This window comes from Haliaeetus albicilla, chromosome 26 (assembly GCF_947461875.1).
Source record: "Haliaeetus albicilla chromosome 26, bHalAlb1.1, whole genome shotgun sequence".
Classification (NCBI taxonomy): domain Eukaryota; kingdom Metazoa; phylum Chordata; class Aves; order Accipitriformes; family Accipitridae; genus Haliaeetus; species Haliaeetus albicilla.
Window position 1 is genome coordinate 18,183,310 of NC_091508.1, and position 19,351 is coordinate 18,202,660.

General features: G+C 40.6%; 1 protein-coding gene across 5 annotated transcripts in view; it reads right to left on the reverse strand.

Annotated features, from left to right (window-relative positions):
* Positions 1-3,435: 3,435 nt before the first annotated feature.
* The window catches only part of TSC1 (TSC complex subunit 1), a 28,890-nt gene continuing 12,974 nt past the window's right edge, over positions 3,436-19,351 (reverse strand). For 3 of the 5 annotated variants that reach the window (XM_069770811.1, XM_069770810.1, XM_009922003.2), the window contains 17 exons: positions 18,659-18,813; positions 18,261-18,334; positions 16,634-16,812; positions 16,059-16,168; positions 15,700-15,820; positions 15,204-15,319; positions 14,809-14,881; positions 13,325-13,423; positions 12,654-13,224; positions 11,877-11,920; positions 11,083-11,249; positions 9,989-10,171; positions 9,472-9,582; positions 8,789-8,911; positions 7,581-7,768; positions 7,307-7,468; positions 3,436-6,526 (listed from right to left, as the gene is read on the reverse strand). In XM_069770811.1, the coding sequence (XP_069626912.1) occupies positions 6,040-6,526; positions 7,307-7,468; positions 7,581-7,768; positions 8,789-8,911; positions 9,472-9,582; positions 9,989-10,171; positions 11,083-11,249; positions 11,877-11,920; positions 12,654-13,224; positions 13,325-13,423; positions 14,809-14,881; positions 15,204-15,319; positions 15,700-15,820; positions 16,059-16,168; positions 16,634-16,812; positions 18,261-18,334; positions 18,659-18,813 (2,963 nt within the window). In that variant the 3' untranslated portion in view covers positions 3,436-6,039. The remainder of the gene's footprint in view (positions 6,527-7,306; positions 7,469-7,580; positions 7,769-8,788; positions 8,912-9,471; positions 9,583-9,988; positions 10,172-11,082; positions 11,250-11,876; positions 11,921-12,653; positions 13,225-13,324; positions 13,424-14,808; positions 14,882-15,203; positions 15,320-15,699; positions 15,821-16,058; positions 16,169-16,633; positions 16,813-18,260; positions 18,335-18,658; positions 18,814-19,351) is intronic. The other 2 variants (XM_069770813.1, XM_069770812.1) reach the window with 2 other exon arrangements.

Here is a 19,351-nt window from a genome sequence, read left to right on the forward strand (position 1 = left end):
TAGGAGACGACATGATCCAACTGAATTGAGTCTTGGTGAACTCAAAATGGTAGCGAAGCTTGCCAGGGTCACCCACAGACTCCTAGGCACTACTGGGGCCACAGCCAGCAGAACGTGACCGTTACCCTCTCAGGCTTTACTTGAGAGCCCTGTTGCAGAGGCAGCTTCAGGCAGAAAAATCAAAGTTGCTCACAGCTGCCCTATGGTGTTTCATGCTGCAAAGACAAGTGCCCGATGACAGTTGCTGCCTCGAAAGTTTTTCAGAACAAGTACACGCTATGTGGACTAAAAGATGACAAGTGCTGGGGACACAAGGGATGCTATTCCCAGATCTTGCTTCCAACCTTCCTCACCCTGTCATATAGTTTTAAATTTGAACATGCAGGCTCTGATAAGACCAAAATTATCCTCCAGTTTGTACTTCAGTTTCAGCTTTCACAATACAGCACAGCACAAACTGCTTGTCAGAACAGTCCCATCAAACCCCGTCTACCATCTCCCCAACCCTGCTGTTCAAAATGCCAATGCAGTTGTCCATTTGTACATGACAAAGGTTACGATACATGCAAGAAACAGTTCCCAAACCTTAATAATAATTTCTACCCTAACCCTATCCTTTCAATCAGTCTTATTAAAACACAAGCAGAAAAAATGAGTGCATAAAACTTGCAGTCTGAGGTTTGGTAATGACATGACCAGAATCTGTTGGAAGACTGCAAAGTTAAGTCTCACAAAAACATCTAGACAAATTACTTAATTTCCATACAAGTTCTCCTCTTCCAGAGTGGATGGACACTTCAAAAGACAAAAAAATACAGCAAGAATTATTTTTCTCCACTACAAATAAAGCTGTTTGAAGAATTTACATAAACAGGATGTAAATGCCAAACACAGAAGTGCAATAAAGTTTTACTTTAGCCTCTGTGAGCATAAAATTGCAAGATTCACACTGAGAAACCAGGCAGGGCACCAAACTGACTTACCTAGAGATCTGTCAGTTAGTCCAGGAAATAAATGCTGCTTTTTTTTTTTGTTCAAAAACTGAACTAGAGATACGGGCTGGTACTAGATGATCTCAACAGAATCCTGGCATCTGTAGGCTATTAATTACTTTTGTGCTCCCCTCGATTAAGGGTCAAACCAGGCTTTTGTCAACCTGTAATTGGGTCAAAACCTTCCGTACCTTAAACATCTGGTTCCAGCGTCTCACACGCCGAGAGGATGGGGCATAGCTCAGACCTCAGGAAGTTAATTAACATCGTGTCAGGGGTGGTGGTGGTGGGGGTCTTAAGGGAGGGAAAGGGGGGCGGTTCGAGGGAGAGGAGAAACACAGCATCCCCAAAATGTCATCCAAGCCGACGCAGAGCGAAGTGGCAGGCTTCGCGGGGCCTCTAGTGGCCGCGACTGGGAGCGCGACGGGACCGGGTGGGGGGAGCGGGGCCCCGACGAGACCCCCACCGCCTGGGCTCTGCCCCGGCCGGGGCAGCCTCACGTCAGCGTCCGGCGGGCGAAGGCTCTGAAAAGCAGTTTTTAAAGTTTCCGACAATCCTGCTGTGTCTCCTCCCCCCCCCCCCATCCCAAAACTAAAGGGGCTTTTGAACGCTTGTCACAGGTAAGCAAACCCAGGGGCTACAGCCCCGCACTCCCCCCGGTTGCTGTGCCAAGACACGAAGGGCAGCTGCGGGGCCGTCCCCTCAGAAGCAGCTGCCATTTCAGAAGCGTGATCGGCTGTTTCCCCCCCCCCCCCGCCCCATTTATAAACGCACCGTAGCCAGGAGGATAGCTCTGTTTTCCTAAGAGTTCCGAATTCACTTGGTGGGGGTGTAGCACCAGTTTAAACCGAGCTTGCAGTCAGCTGAAAACCGAGCGCTGCACCGCTGAGACAGAGAGCAGAGACCACTTCGAAGAAACCATAAATAGCGTTTGGCAGACGTTAAAGATCACCAAGGGAGTCCAAAACTAGAGGGTGCGCCTGGAGAGGACTTCAAGAAAAAAGGTTTAGCCAAGTAAAGCCCACAGACACCAAGATCATGAAGACCATCAGCCAAAATTATTTGGAACAAATTTTTGTCTGAAAAGTAAAGCCTATGTGAACACTAACTAAGCTTTATTTGCAAAGCTTCTGCGTGTATGAATGTATGAAGAAAGTAACTCAGCTCTGCTGATTTTCTAAACTATTTCATAACCACTTACTTTTAAAATCCACCATTTGCACCAGCAGCTAAGTAATTCCAATAAATCAAGATCAATCAGCAAAGATACTTTCAATTCAGGAAATGAAATTACTTCCTTCCTAATATGTACTGCATGTTTATTAGCTGGGTTATAAACTACCAAACATACTACTTAGCATTAGTGAGTAAGGAACGTACTTTATTTTTCTCTTTTTATACCCTAGTGGATGTACTTCTGTGGGTAATATATATCTAATTTTTTTTTTTTTTTACACTATCAAGTGCAGCTTTTCCATGCTAAGCTTGTTAAGGGATATGCAAAATGGATTCAAAATAAGAGCAAGTCAAATTCACTTTCTGCTGTTTTCATTTCACTTACACCATGCTGTAGAACTCGCCCCAGTGCAGAAGGCCCAAAACAACTTTATCACCTAACCCCAAGATAATATTTATGCTAACTTTTATATAAAATTCTCCATAACAACTGTTACTCAGCCAAAGTGTGTTCACAAACAGACTATGTCAGTAGCACCATCCCCTTTGCAGGTGTTGTTCAAATTTAAGAATTATACTTAGTCCTTACCTGGAATGCTGAGATTCCTGTATGAATTTCTAAATTGCTTTGAGTAACTTTTCAAATATTCATTTATTTTGGGGGGGGGGGAACCCAAAAGCAAAACAGTAAGAAAGTGCCAGTCTGGAAAAAAAAGACAAAACAAGAGAACAACCTTAACCTACTAGGTTAAGCTTACAGTAAAATGGCCCCAAAGTTCCCATTGGTTTGAGAAACTGTCCTCCTCCGTGCACAGTGACTCTTGAGCAGGATACAGAAGAGAAAAGAATGTCAACAAGGACAGAGCAAGCCGGCCAGCTTCTGACAGCGTCCCCAGCTTTACAAACAACAGTCTTTGACATTTTCAGCTATTAATTTGTCTAATCACTGTGTAGTCTCTAGACTACATAAACAATGTTACACAGAAAGCTAATACGCAGATTGCAGTACTGAATTGTTTGCAGTTAATTTATGGATTATGCTGGCATGTCACTGAGTTTGTTTTTCACAGAAGAAAAAAGGCTTTGGCTCCATGCAGAAAAATGAGCTTCTAATGACAAACCCCATGCAAAAAGGGGCAGTACCACTTACCTGCTCTGTACTATGCAGATCTTGGAAGATGTTTCAACACTGAACTTGTTTCTGCACATTTCGTCTCAGCAGAGCTCAGTCCCAAAGAGGTCAGCTGGCAGGGAATTTAACACAGAGTAGTGCAAAACAATACATTTTATTTGTTCACAGTTAAACACAAGCAACTGCCTTGACATTTTAGAACATTCTAATAAGGACAGCAAAACCTCCTTTTGGTTTAAGTTCTCTTTAGCTTACGATTGTACCATTTCCTCGTATTTCATATTTATGGCATTTAATGTGGATTGTTTAACATGCTTACAAAGAGCGAGGCAGGGAACAGATTAACTTGACAAAGACAGCAATTTTAGATTTAACTAAAAGCAGTCAGTTAAAAAAATCTGTTTCCACTTCACTGATGGGACCCCTTCAAACGAACTGCAAGTTAACTACATACAGCAGATCCATGATTTTTAGACTTACAAAAAAATTGCTAAATTTGTTCCTCCATAATCTTTGTGGTCCATAAACAAACCTAAAGTGGTTTCCATTACTATCCCAGTGTTAAAAACCTTTTTAAAAGAAGAAAAAAGCCACCTTATCAATGAGCTTGCATTACCGCCAGGGCATTTTTGTAACCGACAACAAAAACCTCCTCTCAGAACAAGTGAAATCATCATATAAGCAAGATACTCTTCTGGGCTCGGCAAAGCAGAAGGATGGGCGAATGAACTCCTCCAACACAATGGCATCCAACGGCTGAGCCAGCCCTTCAAGGGCAATGTGCAAACCGTTCACTCCTGGGGCTGGGACCCGGTGGGGCAAGGGGCAGGAAACCTCCAAATCTTACCGAAACATACGCTACCACGTTTGCTACCGCTAAGTCTTAGAAAGCCTATAGACATGTCGACAAAACCAGTCTGTCACTTACAACCAACTCTCTATTTTCTATTCCATGCAGATTCAAGCTTTGACAAAACCACTGAAGTTCACCTTTACTTTCAGAGTTAGGACTGACCAACCGAAAGGACACTGAGAATAATTTAGACAGGCAGAAATGTATTTAGACCCTAGGTGTTATGGAAGAAGCGGAAGTGGGAGGAAAAGTACTGTCAGGCACAACTTAGCATATTGCCAGCCACTTTGACAGAGTCCTGTTCCTATTCAGGTTAAGAAGGGATTTGAACTACAAGTGCAAGTGTACTTGGACTTGATTTATTTGTGAGACAAGTCTTAAACAGCAGCTGCCACCCACAGAATGTTTAAGAAAAGAGGCCACGTGTGATGCAGGGTAACTGTGAAGCCTGATATGTCTACGTATGCCTGGACCCAGACATATCAAACATTTAAAACAAGCACACTGCCTTCCCAACAGCGGGCTCTGTTCTGTCACGAAGGAGATTGAGTCTGACCACTGACAAGCCCTGATCCCACAATCCTCCTTCACAGAAGGCTCATCATTGACTTAAAACATGATTAACACAGAAAGGCTTCAAGACAGAATTCTGATTCTCAGTTTGAGCAGACTTCCTCCCCAGCCTTATCTTCTAAGGAAACGGGATGAGGGCAAAGGGGAGATACCTAGAGCCAAATTGACATTGCTGAGCTGAAAAATGTGCTGCGGTCTGAGCAGAACAGCACTCAAAGGAAACCATATTCTGTAAGTCAAGCCTGAAAACATATTCCCAGGGAAGAATGAAGCCAATTTCTTGGACTCAAAACACAGTGGTCTTGCTCAGACAAGGAACAAAGACCAGAACTATGAAGGAGGGTCAGACAGCACAAGTATTTCCCTGACTAGAGAAACAAATGCACTTCTGCAAATCTTCATAAGCTTGCAATTCTACATACATGTTCTGCATGCTCTCCCTACTTGAGTAAAGCTTCCTCTTCCCTCTTCTCCCACCCCAATTGCCTTCCCATATGAACCAGTCTGAGGTCAGTACCAGCCTGTCAGGCAAACACTTAAAATACCAAAAAGATCAGAAGCTAGTGTTTTAACAAGTCTTCAGCATATACGGTCTCTTCCGCATTACAAGCTCCAGTTCCTTATTGTCTGTTCAAATGTAACTTTCCAGGAAATGTTAAGGACAATATAAACAATGATCATGAATTAGGGTGAATGAATTGTTTTGCAGAGGTACACTGTTCTTTAAACATTTAGGTATTCAATCAGAGTCCAACTTAATGAAGACTGGGCTCTGAGGGATGTGGGACAGTGGACAGGCAAAATAGAGACCTTTAGATGAACGGACTAGAAATTCTAGTGCTGATTCTTTCCGGGATGAAAGCAACTGAAGTCACCCGGACAGGCAGCACAATTAACTGCTCTAAATTGGAAGCTTGCAAGGAAATACAAAGCATTCATAGGAGACTCACAAATGTTAATTTGGTCTCATATTGCACTCAAGTTCATAAACGCAGCCACTCAACTGGGGACAGGGAGAAAGGGAAAAAAATACTTGCAAATGCTAACAGTTGTCCCTTCAAATTAGTACACGCTGCTAAGGACTGAATTTGAGAAAGAAGCAAGAGTTAGGCTGGGCATTTCAATTCCAGACCCAAAAATCCACTTTGCATTTGTTCAGCAGCCTTCTTCCGTTTCTGGACATCAATCCTATTCCGCTGCATGAGCTAGCTGCTCAGACCAAAGAAACATAAAAGCTTTTAGTTAAACTTGCATTCACGCCTCCTGTTCTATGCCAAGAATATGAAAATAACACTGATTGACTATCTTCCTTTTTAACTGTGGTCATGATGAGTTTCATTGTAGTCCATGATATGAAGCTGTCCAACACTGCTTTCCTGGATCTTAGGCGAGACGCTAAGGTTATCGGGGCTTGGAGGGGCCTTTGTCTCCATGCTTGGATCTTTACATAGTTCAGTCTTTAGAGCATCGGAAAGCCTGTTGATGGTTACACCCTCCTCATCACACTGGCTCTCACTCTTGTTGCGAAATAATTCTCGTGCCTTCATTCCAAGGAAGCTCTTGGAGCTGGGAAGCGAACCTACAGTCAGTGGGACAGTAGTCGAGGGCTCCAGCAACACAGATGTCTCCCAGCGACTGCTGAATCTCTGGTTCTGGGGTTTTTCAGGGGTGGAGAGCTCACTGCTGCTGCCACCCTTACTGCTACTACTACCTCGAGTGCTGGGAGGTTTGGTCTCTCCATTTCTACCAATGGTTTCTTCACTGTATCCCACCACAGTATCTTCATTACCACAATCCAGCCTGTTTTGGAAAGGGAGAGGATATAGTGTGAAGGAAATGGTAGCAACCGTTTACAATGGAAGGGGAAATGCTGGGGAAGGCAGGTTACTTTGAGTACTTTGCGTTTCTGCTATGGCAGAACTACTTCAACAACTTTTCCTTTCACAGTTTTGTAGCAAAGCAGAAGTGACAAAGGGTAACCAGAAAAGCATCACACACTAAGCTTTGCAACATCGAGTGTTTTAAGTCCAAAGCTGACAATAATCCCAAAGCAGAATGGAACTAGGTCCTGATCTGTTAAGGTAAAGGAAGAGATCTGTACATCTTCCTTGGATTGTAGACCTTTCTTTTACCTAACCCAAGCACAGGTGATCGCCACAAATCTGCTGGCAGTGCAAGAAATTATCCTGATGCTGTAGCAGAATCTGGTGTAGAAAAAAAAAAAAGGTATGATCTGAAGTAAAGTCCAGCACTACCTAGACAGTTTAGGTAGACATATGTAAAACAACTACGTAAGAACAGTGTAGCAATTTGTAAAGAGACTAGTTTGAGACAAACCAGAGGTTTCTCTCAAAACTTTGAGTAACAGTTCAGCTATCTGAAAAGTACTTCATGAGCACTTCCAGTTTTGTCAGCGACTCTCAGTAACCTGGGCAGAGTCCTAAACCAGATTCAGTCTGTAAAAGGGGGAGTAACAGAAATATTTTGAGATGATGCATCCAAGTGCTAGGAATTCCACAAGGATATCAACTTCCAAGGAGCTGGCCATGAGTCCAGCATATTTTACATCATCACCCTTACCTTTCTTCTGCTGCTTCAGCTGCTTCTGTTTTATCATCTTCAAGTTTTTTCAGTAGGCTGCTCTTCTCCAGCCGGCCAAACAGATCCAAAATCTCCAGCTCAAATGCCTGTGTGATTCTTTTCTGGGCCTTGTACCTACTTTCTACTGCTTGCAGCTGACCTCTGAACAGAAAAAGAACCAAAGTCCATCAGGTCCAGTGTCTCCAGATTCTGCCTCAACTATGATAGTGCACCTGTCAATGCATAGCTAAAATTTTACACAGGAAACCCCTACCTTGCTTGGATTTTTACATCTTCCAGGTATTTCTTTTGCTCCAGGAAGAGGTGGTCCTTTTTTGCAAGCTGAGATTCCAGTTCAGCTATCCGTTTCTGGGAAGCATCAAGCCTTTGGCTTTGCTGCTGAACACACAATTTTGCTTTCTCCAGTTCTTTCCGAAAAGCAGCGTGCAACATTTCAACCTCCTCGAAGGAGAGAACACAATGTTAAAGTATAATTTGTGTGTTATTTTTATTAATACTTAGACATGTTTCTGATGCTATAAATAGTCACATTTTTAAGCAAGATGGAATAAAAGAAACATTTCTAAAAACAGATATAGAAAACTGGATACTCTGAGGATGTACACTATTAAGTTACTGTGAAAATAACTACACATCACTGGAATTTATTAGCACATTAATGTTCCTTACAAAAAGCCCTTTTCAGCAAACTTGCCAGTTCTGCACCAGATTAGGATAGACAAAGTCAATTTTAAAACCCTTTTTGCAACATGACCTTCATTAAATACCAGTAAGAGGCTTTTCTTTTTTTTTTTGGCTTATTATCCACCTTCTTTAATTACTTGCTCTCACGCAGAAACAGTTATATTGTTGTGTAATTTACTTGCTTCTAATTAAAAAAAGGTTTCTTTGAAGTCAGGAAGTAAAACCATATGAACCACAGAAATTTTAGTAAAGTTAATACTAACTCTTAATAGGAAAATGACTGAGATGAGTAAGACTGCTTGTTTTAAAAGAGCACATCACAAAACCCAGTAAAACCCTGGTTAAGATCTTTCTACAAATTCTAGCAAATACTACCCTATGTTATACACACTCACAAATGTAAGAGCCGAATGTTACTTTACCAGCAATAGTCTGCTGCCAATTACATTAAAAGCACAGTAAACTCTTGGCCTTTGGCAAGAAAAAATTGGTAAGAATTTACATCACGTGACTAAAACTGACTTCAGGTGTACCCTAATGTCCCCTTCTTGGCTTTCAAGCACAGGGCACCGAATAGACTCTGTAACAACACAGTGCACAAAATATCTGAACAGAAGATTAAATATGAAATCCAATCCCTGAAAATCAATTTCAAAACCAAGTATCTTAAGTTATGAAGCATTTCCTTCATTCTGAACACAAGGCTGAGAACAGCTTGATGATGACCCTCAAGTGATCTCCTCCCAAAAGGCCTCCTCTGCAACTATGCAATCATACCTTTGTAGTGTCTGTGTGCTTGTGCTGCAGCTGCTCCAGGTACAACTCATTGACCTCTCCAAGAACCAGAAGTTGCCTGTTCAAGAACTCCATCTGCTGTTGCACTGATTCACTGTTGGAAAGCTTTAAAGAGAAATTGAACAGAATCAAACACTGGAATGAACAGTTCAGCAGGAGAGTCATAGTTGACATGCACTGTGTTCACAGGGTATTTTTATAAAGGGAGACAAAGACAAGAATCCAATGCATCATAGGGAATAAGTGTTAAATAAATTAGCTTTCATAAAGCTGGTGACAGTCCATACAGAACTTCACCATATAGGCATTGCTTCCCTTAACATAACCATGTTTCCACTTACACAAGAAGTCCATTCAATTTCTGATATAAACAAGATCTCTAAGATGCCAAGATTTAGCAAGCTTTAATACAAGTTCATATTGCTCAATCTGCAAATTCCTAGTGTGGAAAGAGCAGCCAAAATTAGAAGTCTCAGAAGCCTTTGAACTGAGTTTAAAGTTTCTTCACCAAAATATATTTCTCTGTGTTGTTTTTGTGCAATTAATATCAGATTCTATGGAACAAAGCACAGGCTTCTTTCAACAAGAAAGAAAGCACCTGATAAAAATTACCAGAAATAAACAGAAAGACACAAAGGGACCCTAGGAACAGTGACTTTTCTTACCTTTTGAGAAACTTGGCTAAGAAGCAATTCAGTGTGACACACCTTGTTGTTAGCCTTCTTTAATTCTAACCTCAGATCTGCAATCATATTCCGGCAGTCCTCCAGCTTGGTCTGTTCAAATGGAAAAAAAAAAAACCAAAAACCAAAAAAAACCAACAAACCAACCTTACTCAGGGTTCTGAAACTTTCACAAGGACTAGCAATGGCATATGGCTAGAGGGCTTAAGCAACCAGCACTGTAAATCAAGTTATACTGAGCACATGTGAAAGCCCCAAAACCAGCTAAGAAACTGCATTTTCTTATTTCCAAACTGAAGACAGGACAAAACAGAACCATAAAAGGATGATGACTAAGTTAGGCATTTCCAATTATGCAATATCTTACTCTGAATTAGGACAGTATCTCTAATAGAGGTATGTAACTTACTTTCAGATATTTCATGCCATGTTATTAGGAAGGTTATTTTTAAAACTAGTAAGTAGATAACATAATTTTGTTCAGTGTCATGCTTCATACCTGCAATTCCTGGCTCTGGTTGTAGAATTCCTCTCGGTCATGTTGCAGCTGTCTGATCTGGCTGTGAAGCTGAGCCACTATATTTTCATGTTCCTCCTGAAACTGGTGGTACCTTGCCTGTTCTTTCTGCAGACTCAGTTTCAAGGCCTGGATTTCTTTTTCCTGTAGCTTCAGTTGATCCTTCTGTTAAGAACCCCATAGAAAGCATCAGACAAGACATCTGCTTTATCAGTTAGAACATCTGTCTTAAGTCGCTAGTTAAGTAAAGCTATCAAATTAATAGCATGCAGGCATAACAATTTTCCATAGATAGAACATTCTATATCAAGCATGTTCTTAAGGTTTCTGGGGCTTGATTTGCTTTTTGGCCAAAAAAGAGATTAAATGGTGATAGAGTGGACAGGCAGAAAACTCAGTCACATCCAAAGGCACAATGAGCAATAGCAGATTCTTCTACTGCACCTCACGCTTTCAACAGGGACTTGGGCTTCACAGCTGAAGCAACAGTTCCTCTTCCAAAAGCTATCTGGAAGTCTATTTTTGGCTCTTCTACTGAATTATCAAAAGGTGAAACTGTTGATGGAATTAGCTATAATATGGTGATACAGAATTAAAACATGCCTAAATCTGTAATGAGACATCCTTCAATGCACTTACAACTTCAAATTTTACCATAGTAAATATGCCTGGAAAAGAACATTGGAGTTTTCAAAGTTTTTGCTATTACTCCTCAATTGAGGAGTGAAAGGACAGTACTTCTTCAAATAATGCAATAAGTTGTCTAGCTAGGCGTTAGGTAATCGCTGCACTAACTATGAAGCCTTTAACACTATCCAAAGATAAGTACTGGCAGGGGTCAAGCATGCCAGCATCCACTGATTCAGTTGCCTACAGACAAATATAAACTACTGGTTTTAATAATCACAGCGCATGTAACTCGTCCACAAGTCATTCCACAAACACTGACTTTAATAAGGTGAGAAATGAGGCTTCTATTTTAATTGAGTGGTACTGAAAGATACTGGCCAAACCAATTAATACTTGTTCTAGCACCAGTGCATTTAAATCACTGCTAGAGTTGTATCCCTACTTACCATGGCAGCATTATGTTCCTCCAGAGCTGTTGCTTTAATCACTTTTCGCAAGAGTCGACGGTTCCGAAGGGCATGTTGCTGTCTTTTGAAGCGTTCATACAATAACTGGTTGTGCAGCAAAAGCAATTGGTTACGCAGGGTGTGAATCTCATCAGAAGGGGGAGAACCTGGATTGGAGTTAAAAGACAGAAGAGGTTACTGAACAGTACTGCCCCTGTTCCACATATGGGAAATATTTTCTAAAATAAGCAAATTAGATTTCTTTTAAATTACAACTTAAAAACCTGTCTGCTCCATTTGATCTCCAATACAAACTTAAAATTTTAAACATTTTTCCCAGAGCAACATGTATATGCTTCAAATGGATTGCTCCTTCTATTAAGAAGAAAAAAGCCAAGCTCACCATCACCACAGAAGCCTAGGAGCACAAAGCTATGACACACATGTGAAGCAGCAAGAAAAACAGTCATCAGTTTTAGATTCAAATAGTATTGAAAAGGTGGAAGGATCTGTTAGATGATCAGCATCACTCTGAAGCTAGCAGATCTTAAATGGTCAAAAGCAGAAACATCTAGAATTGTGGGGAAGGCAGTTTTCACTTTTCAAAGATGAAAAAAAGCAGCTCATCTCACTGGAACACAGATATCTATCTGCTAAGCAGATAAACCATGACTTAATGGAGGGCACCATCTTTCTGCAGCATTAGTTAAAAAAAAAAAAAGTATGCAGGTCATTGTTTAAGCAAGTCTAATAATAGAGGAACAGATTGCCAAAACACATGAGAAACTTCTCACCTCCAAAGTGAGTCCAGTCAGCAGATTTGCTCGGCAGAGACAATCTGAAAATGAAAATACAGCATTAACCAGTAAGTTTAAATATAAAAACACTCTGCAAGTCACTTTAAAATGGAATGCCCACCTCAAAAGAGGTTTCAGCCTAAGAACAATTATGGTCAGTCGGTATGAAAGTAATAAGGAGGAATCGTGCAAGCAGCAGGTTGCAAAGGGCAGAGGATGGAGGGCATAATTTCTTCGAAGTTGGAGAAAAACTCTCTCGGACATAGAAAAGGACAAAATGGAATACAGGGTAATAAGATGAAAAGAAAGAATACAACATATACACCTAAACCTTAAATCTGGTTCTCCAGTTCTTAGCTTCCTGTATATTAGAAAGAAGAAAGTGTCAACCTCCCTTTGGCCTCTACATTTTCTTTTGAGTATCTAGCATGGGACTTAAACCTGATAAAGTAAACAAATCTCACTAACAGTGGTACCAAAACCACACCTGCAGCACAGCCAGTAGCCCTGCTTCTTCATCGTAAGTTGTCAGTGAAGGCAGTAAGAGTATAATGGTCACAGTCCCTTTTTTTTTTTTGTATCAAACATATTACGATTGCAAATATAAAAATCCTCCAGCTGGAACACCTAGCTCAGTTAACAGTAATATTTCACAGAACATGGTTTCTTTGTAGACTTCCAGACACAGCTGCTTTTCAGGCACATCTATTAAAACAAAGCCAGCACAAAAGGAATAACAAGAAAGTTTGCAAAGTAAGATTTTCAGTCACCTACTTGTTCAACTCCTTAGTGTGTGCATCCGCTCCTTGCTGTATCAGTCTGTCCAGTACTTCCACGGGAGAAGTAGAGGACATGCAGTCATCATCCTGGGTTCCCTTGGCTTTCTTTAGCAGCTCCTCAGTCTTCTTGCCAACAAAGAGGTAGGCAGTCTTTGGTAATGCAACCTCAAAAAGGTGCTCATATAGGGGAGGCTGCCCGCTCCCAAACACCACTCTTCTTTGTGCTGGTACTTTGCAAGGGCTGGGAGTGAGAATACTCGTCTCCCCAGAGGTTCCTTCCCTGTTACCAGCAGGGCTTTCACCAGAGCCTCCACAGGGCTTGTCTATGGGAGTAAATGTTTGTTTGGGTGTTTCCCGCGCACTCTCAGGCCCAGACTTGTCCAGAGAAGATGTTAAAGGCTCAGAGGTCTGACTGTGTCCCTGAACACTAGAGACTACTGAATGGGTCTTCTTTTGAGAGCCTGACAGACTGTCATTTGTGCGGTAAAATGGAGAGTCAAATCCTCCTCTAGGCACCATGTGTTCAGCATCAGTTGTGATCTCGGAGATCTCTTTAGATATTGCATCTGAGAAGGATGGGAGGGGGGAAGCATAATTATGTATCTTGTATTTCGACATTACAAACATTTCCTTAGCCAAGATGTACATAAGGAAGACAGAAATTACCTTCCTCTCTGTCCTTTTCAGCACTATCTTCAAAAGACAAACCACCTAAAAACTCTGGAAGATCATTTAAGGTTACTGAACTTTTACTACCAGGTGTGTCTGAAGGAAAAAAAAAAAAGAAAAGAAAAAAGAAAAGTTAGTTGTACAGATGCTGTTTTCTTCAGCCTTACGATAGCACAAAACAGAAGTCTTCTACTGCTGTGAGGTCCTTAGAATAAGCTTGCCCCTCCTTCAGATGCTTCCTCAAAGGAGGAAGCTATCAGACTCCTGTTCCATTCCATGTGGAAACCAGTTCAGAGATCAGTCACTGGTTAGTCCTGATCCCAAAATGTAATTTTGTGAACTTCACGTTTGCTATTGCACAACAAGTGTAGGCAACCGCCTCTATGAATAAAGATGGGCTGTTTGAAATTTAACCTATTAAATAAAGTGGCTTAAGTGTAGTATGACTACTATACTTCCACATTAGCATTAAACTCCCCCTAGCTTCTGATCTGGCTACACAAGGACACAGTACTTACCTGAAAAAAGGAAGTTTAGCAAACTGATATAATACAAACTTGACAATATGTGGCTACTGATAAAAAACTCTTGAGACAGCTGCCAGGGAGATATAAACTAAAGCATGCAGGATAGAAACCTCATGCTCGCAGCTCAGTCACAGATTAGGAACCCAGTGAAAAACCTAGCCTGTTCTCAACTTGTAATTCAGAAAGTTCAGATTCCAGTGTTGCTATAAAACTTCACCAAGGAAAACCAGCTTTAAATTTCAGTATCATCTCCACTTCAAGGACAGTAAAGAATCACACTACAGAAGTCTCAAATACAGTGCCAAAAGCCCTTTCTACAGCTGTCACAGATGTAGATGACGGAATGGAAAATGGAATCTAGATTTACCTATTAGAAGCTGAGTTCCTCAACCATCCACTGTTGATTTCAATATTCCACAGGACTTTAAAAAAAGGTTCAAGTACAGCAATATAATTGTAGATAGAAAACAGAGTTTTTCCAAGAGCCTTTAGAAGGGAGCATCATATCTATCCTTATGTGCAGCCTTACAGTTTGATCCAGACATGTGACATAAAACTTGTTCAAGTAAGACTTCATATACAACTTGCTGCTTCTAATAAAAAAATTCACCCTCAAAGAATCAGCTTTAAAAAAAAAATATTCCTTTTTCAGCCTCCAGTGTAGAACTGTGTATTTAAACATGCATAAGAATGCATGAGGGCCAGTTAAAAAAAAATCTGCAAGCTATTTTTGAATATGAATAGTTAAAATGAAATCAAAAGCATCACAAGAAGGTTTTAAGTTGAATCACAGGTTAAGGCAGGATCCTGGAACTACAAAGAACTCAGGGGGCAGGAGGGGGGAAGAAAGAGAAAAACCTGTGGAAAAGTGTTTGGCAATTGGAACACGTGTCAATAAAATCAGGATTTGTTTACAATAGGTTATTGTAATGGGGAGAGGAAAACAGAGTTTACCCAATGATTTATCGCTGTTTATGACATTTTGCTGTCGGTACAGTAAAGGCCTCCCAGGATCTGGTTTGTCCTCCTGAAAAAAAAACAAACAAAAAAAACCCAAAATAGATTCTCTGCATCAGACATTTGTTGGAAACAAACCTCTCGGGCGGTTTCATAGAAAGGAAATTCCTGCAAATAGATGGCTTAAATAGCAAACCAATATAAGAAGTCTTAAAACTGTGCAACTGAAGTGGCAATAGTTGTCTAAACTTAGAAGAAAATGAGTTTTGCAATGAAATGCAACATTTTTTGTAAATCAGTTACTCTGATTTTTTTTTTCTCAATTATGGTCACTACATGTATGGCAAGTCAATGAAAAAAAATCAGATTTGTTTGGCAGAATTTTGTTATACCTTTTTAGGAGGTGTGGCAGCAGCTGAAGGGAGTGAAACATGCACAAAGTCATCTGAAGTGCAGGGTGGAGGAGGAGATGTGGCTGGCGTTCCCAAAGGTGTTCCTTTCCCCCCTGCTGAAAAGGAGCAAAGTTTTCTCAGCAGGCTCCCACTTCCTCCTTTCAGCTGAATATTGTATGTGAAAAATTGTTTAAAACATTATCTCAACCATTTACTTCTTAAATCTCTTTCAGCTATTTAACAAGATAAAAGCACACAGTTTCCAAAAGGCCTGCTTCAGACTTCAGCACTGAATTCACCGTAACTTATTTCCTATCTCGATGTTTGCATTCGCACTGCTCTAGATGACCAGGTACTCGGTTCACAGAAGTAATGACTTAAGCCTATCAAATGGCATGGCGTGGCATTTCCATTTAAGAAGCTGGCAGCAAAATTTACAGCCAGAATTTCTATTATAGTAAACCTTGAAGGTCTAATTCCAAAATTCAGCACATACCAGATGTGCCAGCTTTGCTGTAAGGTTGTGATGCAGACTGGGATGACTCTGATGGGACAATTCCAGGGGAGGTTGGTGGAGTGGTCATACCACAAACTGCAGAAGGACTCCAGATGGTAACCTGTGTAAAAGCAATACACAATAAACACAAATAAGTGAAGCTCAGAAAAGGAACATGTGAAGTACCTGTATCCAGGTTCTGACATGGGAAATCAGATGGGGACTGAATCTGAAACATACACTAAGTTCTGAAGAATTCACAGTACTTCTCAGAAACATGAATTTTTAAGACCATCACGAGAAACTAGGAACAAAGTGCAAAGCATTAAAAGCATGCTGTGCTTTATCTTCTGCTTTACCTGCTGTGGCTCAGTTGACAGCCGTATTGACTGGGGGCTCAGAATCTGAGGTAGCTGCCCTGGCATTTGTGATAGTGTTAGCCGAGGAGTGGAGTACGGGGTAGAAGTCCCTGAAAGTTTTTAAAAAAAAAAATAAAAATTAAAAGTATCCAACACATCAAATACAAGTCAATGATTCTTCTGGTTAGTATTTAAAGGCTTTTAACCAAAACATTTCAAATGCATTCAACATACACATTCGCAGCTAGCAAACAAGAGACTTTTCTTCCAGCCCAAGAAAATTTCTATTGAATATATTACATACTACAGATTTTTTTTTGGTTGGTTCATTGTTTAGGGGGAGGGGGAACAGGGAAGGAAGAAGCAGTGGAAGGGCAACTTTGCAAACATGCTCTATGTCTGCATAACCAGAGCATATATCTATGCTTTTTTTTTTTTTTTTTTTTAAAGACAGTTTATTTTCTGGTGCCTAAGAATCGGACTTGAAGTGGGATAAATTAGTAAGAAGTCTTTTTGCTATAGGGCCAGTTTTCTTCCAGGAATTGGGTATTCATTAACTGTCAGGCAGGCCTTACCATAGCTGCTCTGTGTATCAATGTAATAGCTGGCACTGCGGTCAGTTTGATGATGTTTTAAGCTTGTGCAGAGTTTCCGAGACACAGAGTAATAGCCATCTTCATACGAGGCTTCTGCAGGGTCCAGGGAGATTTTGGCACATTCTATCACAACATCATGAGTTTCTAGTCTTTTCCACCTGCAGACAGTTTTTGGATCCAAAAGAGTAAGTTAGTCAATTATTGTTACAAACAAGGGTTCCTGGAGATATGAGGAATTGGCTTGTAGGATGGCTCATTTGTTCCAGACAGCTTTGCATGCTCCCAGCCAAAACTGGAACAAGGCACCATACAGAAATTGCAACCAGATGACTTGTAAGAGGGGGTCTCAAAGAAGAGACAAACAGCTTTGACACAGAGATCCATAAAGGTCTGCCATGGAGCACTCTGGAAAGGAGGAACAGCATACGAAGACTTGGTTGATCCTGAGCTTCAGCAGCTGTAGAAATCAGCTCAACTAGACTCAGATGTTGGTAGACAAAATTTAGACATGCCAGCAGTGAGGGAATCTTATATTATTTAAGCAAGCACCATCTGCAATGCCAGTTTGAGGTCTGTGTTTTTCCTCCCAAGTTTTGGGAATATTTTATTATACTACCTCCTTGATTCTGAAAACTTTTTCTCACTAAATTAAGCAGCCATATTAGATCTGCCCAGTATTTCAGGGGATGGAAGTTCACTGTAAAGAAAAGAAAGCACATAAGGCTGTCTATTAGAGGCTGAGTTGTTTTTGAATGTAAGATATTATGTGCAAGATACCAAATCAGAAGGCTTCAACTAGTAGTTTTGTGCCAATTGTACTCCTTAGTGGTGCCACCCTCCCCCCTGTCTGGGAGAAGCCTGCAAAATTGAGCATTGTGATATTCAATAGGTTCCCATTTAGTAGTGTTTTCCTAGTGGCTCTGAAAAGCAGGGCAAGAGCACTACTGTGCAGCAACAAGAGTCAATTTCTCCTCTTCAGTGGCTGGGCCTGTGGAGACAAGAGAAAAGCAGCAAGTGGTGCTGCTGCAGGCAAATGAGCCTATTTCTAAAGAAAACTAATACAGCTGATAATGTTAAGACATACCTGTTAAAAGAATTGATCTGTTAACTGAACCAATATCTAGGTACCAAAACAAGACACACTGAAGCCATTTTAAACACTTAAATCCCACCAAGTACTTCAACAAACCAAAAAAATATGACCCAAACCTTAAGCCAATGAAGCAGGTCAGTGGTAGTTTCTCTTTATTCATTATAAGCAAATTCTTTTAGAACTTTGAGGATTTTTGATTGTTAAATCATAAAATTAAGACAAAGTCGTGTTAAGTAGAACACAGATTCTATCCCAGACACAAAATTAATTTAGAACCCCAACATTGTTGTTAATGGCCTCTCACAACAATTTTTGCTTATTCACCCAGCTGTAAGCTTGGATGAAGAAAGTCTACATGTTTACGTGGTGTACCTATGAATATGGGTGGCAAAACACCACTGGCACACGCTGCCGCTGACAGAAAAGGTTTTGCTGTAAGCCTTCTGAAATAACTCAGCTAAAAGCTGCTCATTTATAGCCTTTCCTAATAGCAGAGTGAACATATATTTATACCTTCGTGGGTCCAGTTCATGGTCCTTAGATCCAGTCACTAATTCTGGATGAATTCGCACATGTTCCATCATTGGCTGGATGAACAAGAGCAAGAAGAAGTACGTATTATCAGTACAGCATCTTTTGATTGCACTAAACTACACAAAGGTGATGAGCAACATACTGATCCCAATAGTTCAGAATGTTACATTTAACAGATAAAGCTAACATACATCATCACAGCTTCAAGAGATGATCTTGCTCCCAACTGAGATTTCAGTCCTCCAACAGCCAGTTTTTATTGTTTTGTTGAGCAGCCCTCAGTTAAATCAATGTAGTGTATTAAATTGGCAAATACCTGCCTTTATACAGCTATGAATTCCTTGTCTCAGATAATATAGAGATGAGCAGCATTTTACCTTGACCACCTCTTCAAAGGTCTCCAAGTTTTCCTTCATACTGTAGTGAGAACGCAGAAAGGAGACAAAATTGCAAGGATACATTCCATAAAGACGATGAAAGAGAGCATAAACGCTGGCATGAAGATGGACAAGATAAATCTCTGCCACATGACCTGGAAAAAGTATTTAGAATCTTTTTCATTACACTGAAGAAAAGAACTTCTAAGCATGCAAGCAAAGTACTTTTAAATTTGAAAGGTTAACTGGAACAAGTCTTCTGAGATACAAATAGTCCCTAGCAAAACCGTGAAGTCTTCTGAGAGAATAGGCAACACTTACTCATCAGCTCACAGCAAAACCAAAAATTAAGATATGGACCATTAATTCCAACCAGTATCCTGTCATTCTCTAAGCACAGCATTTTCTTTATTCAAGTTAAAACCCGAAACCCCTCTAGATAGCGAGCCAGAGTTTGCAAGACTGTCTGAATGATTAAAAAAGAAAACTAAGGTTTGCTTCACTTCAAAAGTAAAAACTAAAAGCTTGTATCCACAAAAAGCAATCACAAGACTTGAATCTTACTAGCCATCTTAAAAGTTCCAATCCTACTTGCAATGGAAAATGGCCCTGTAAATAGCATCTCTATGTGCTTAACACAGCATTTGTTCATCCAGCCATGAGACACATACGTAGATAACGCTAGTGTTAGAT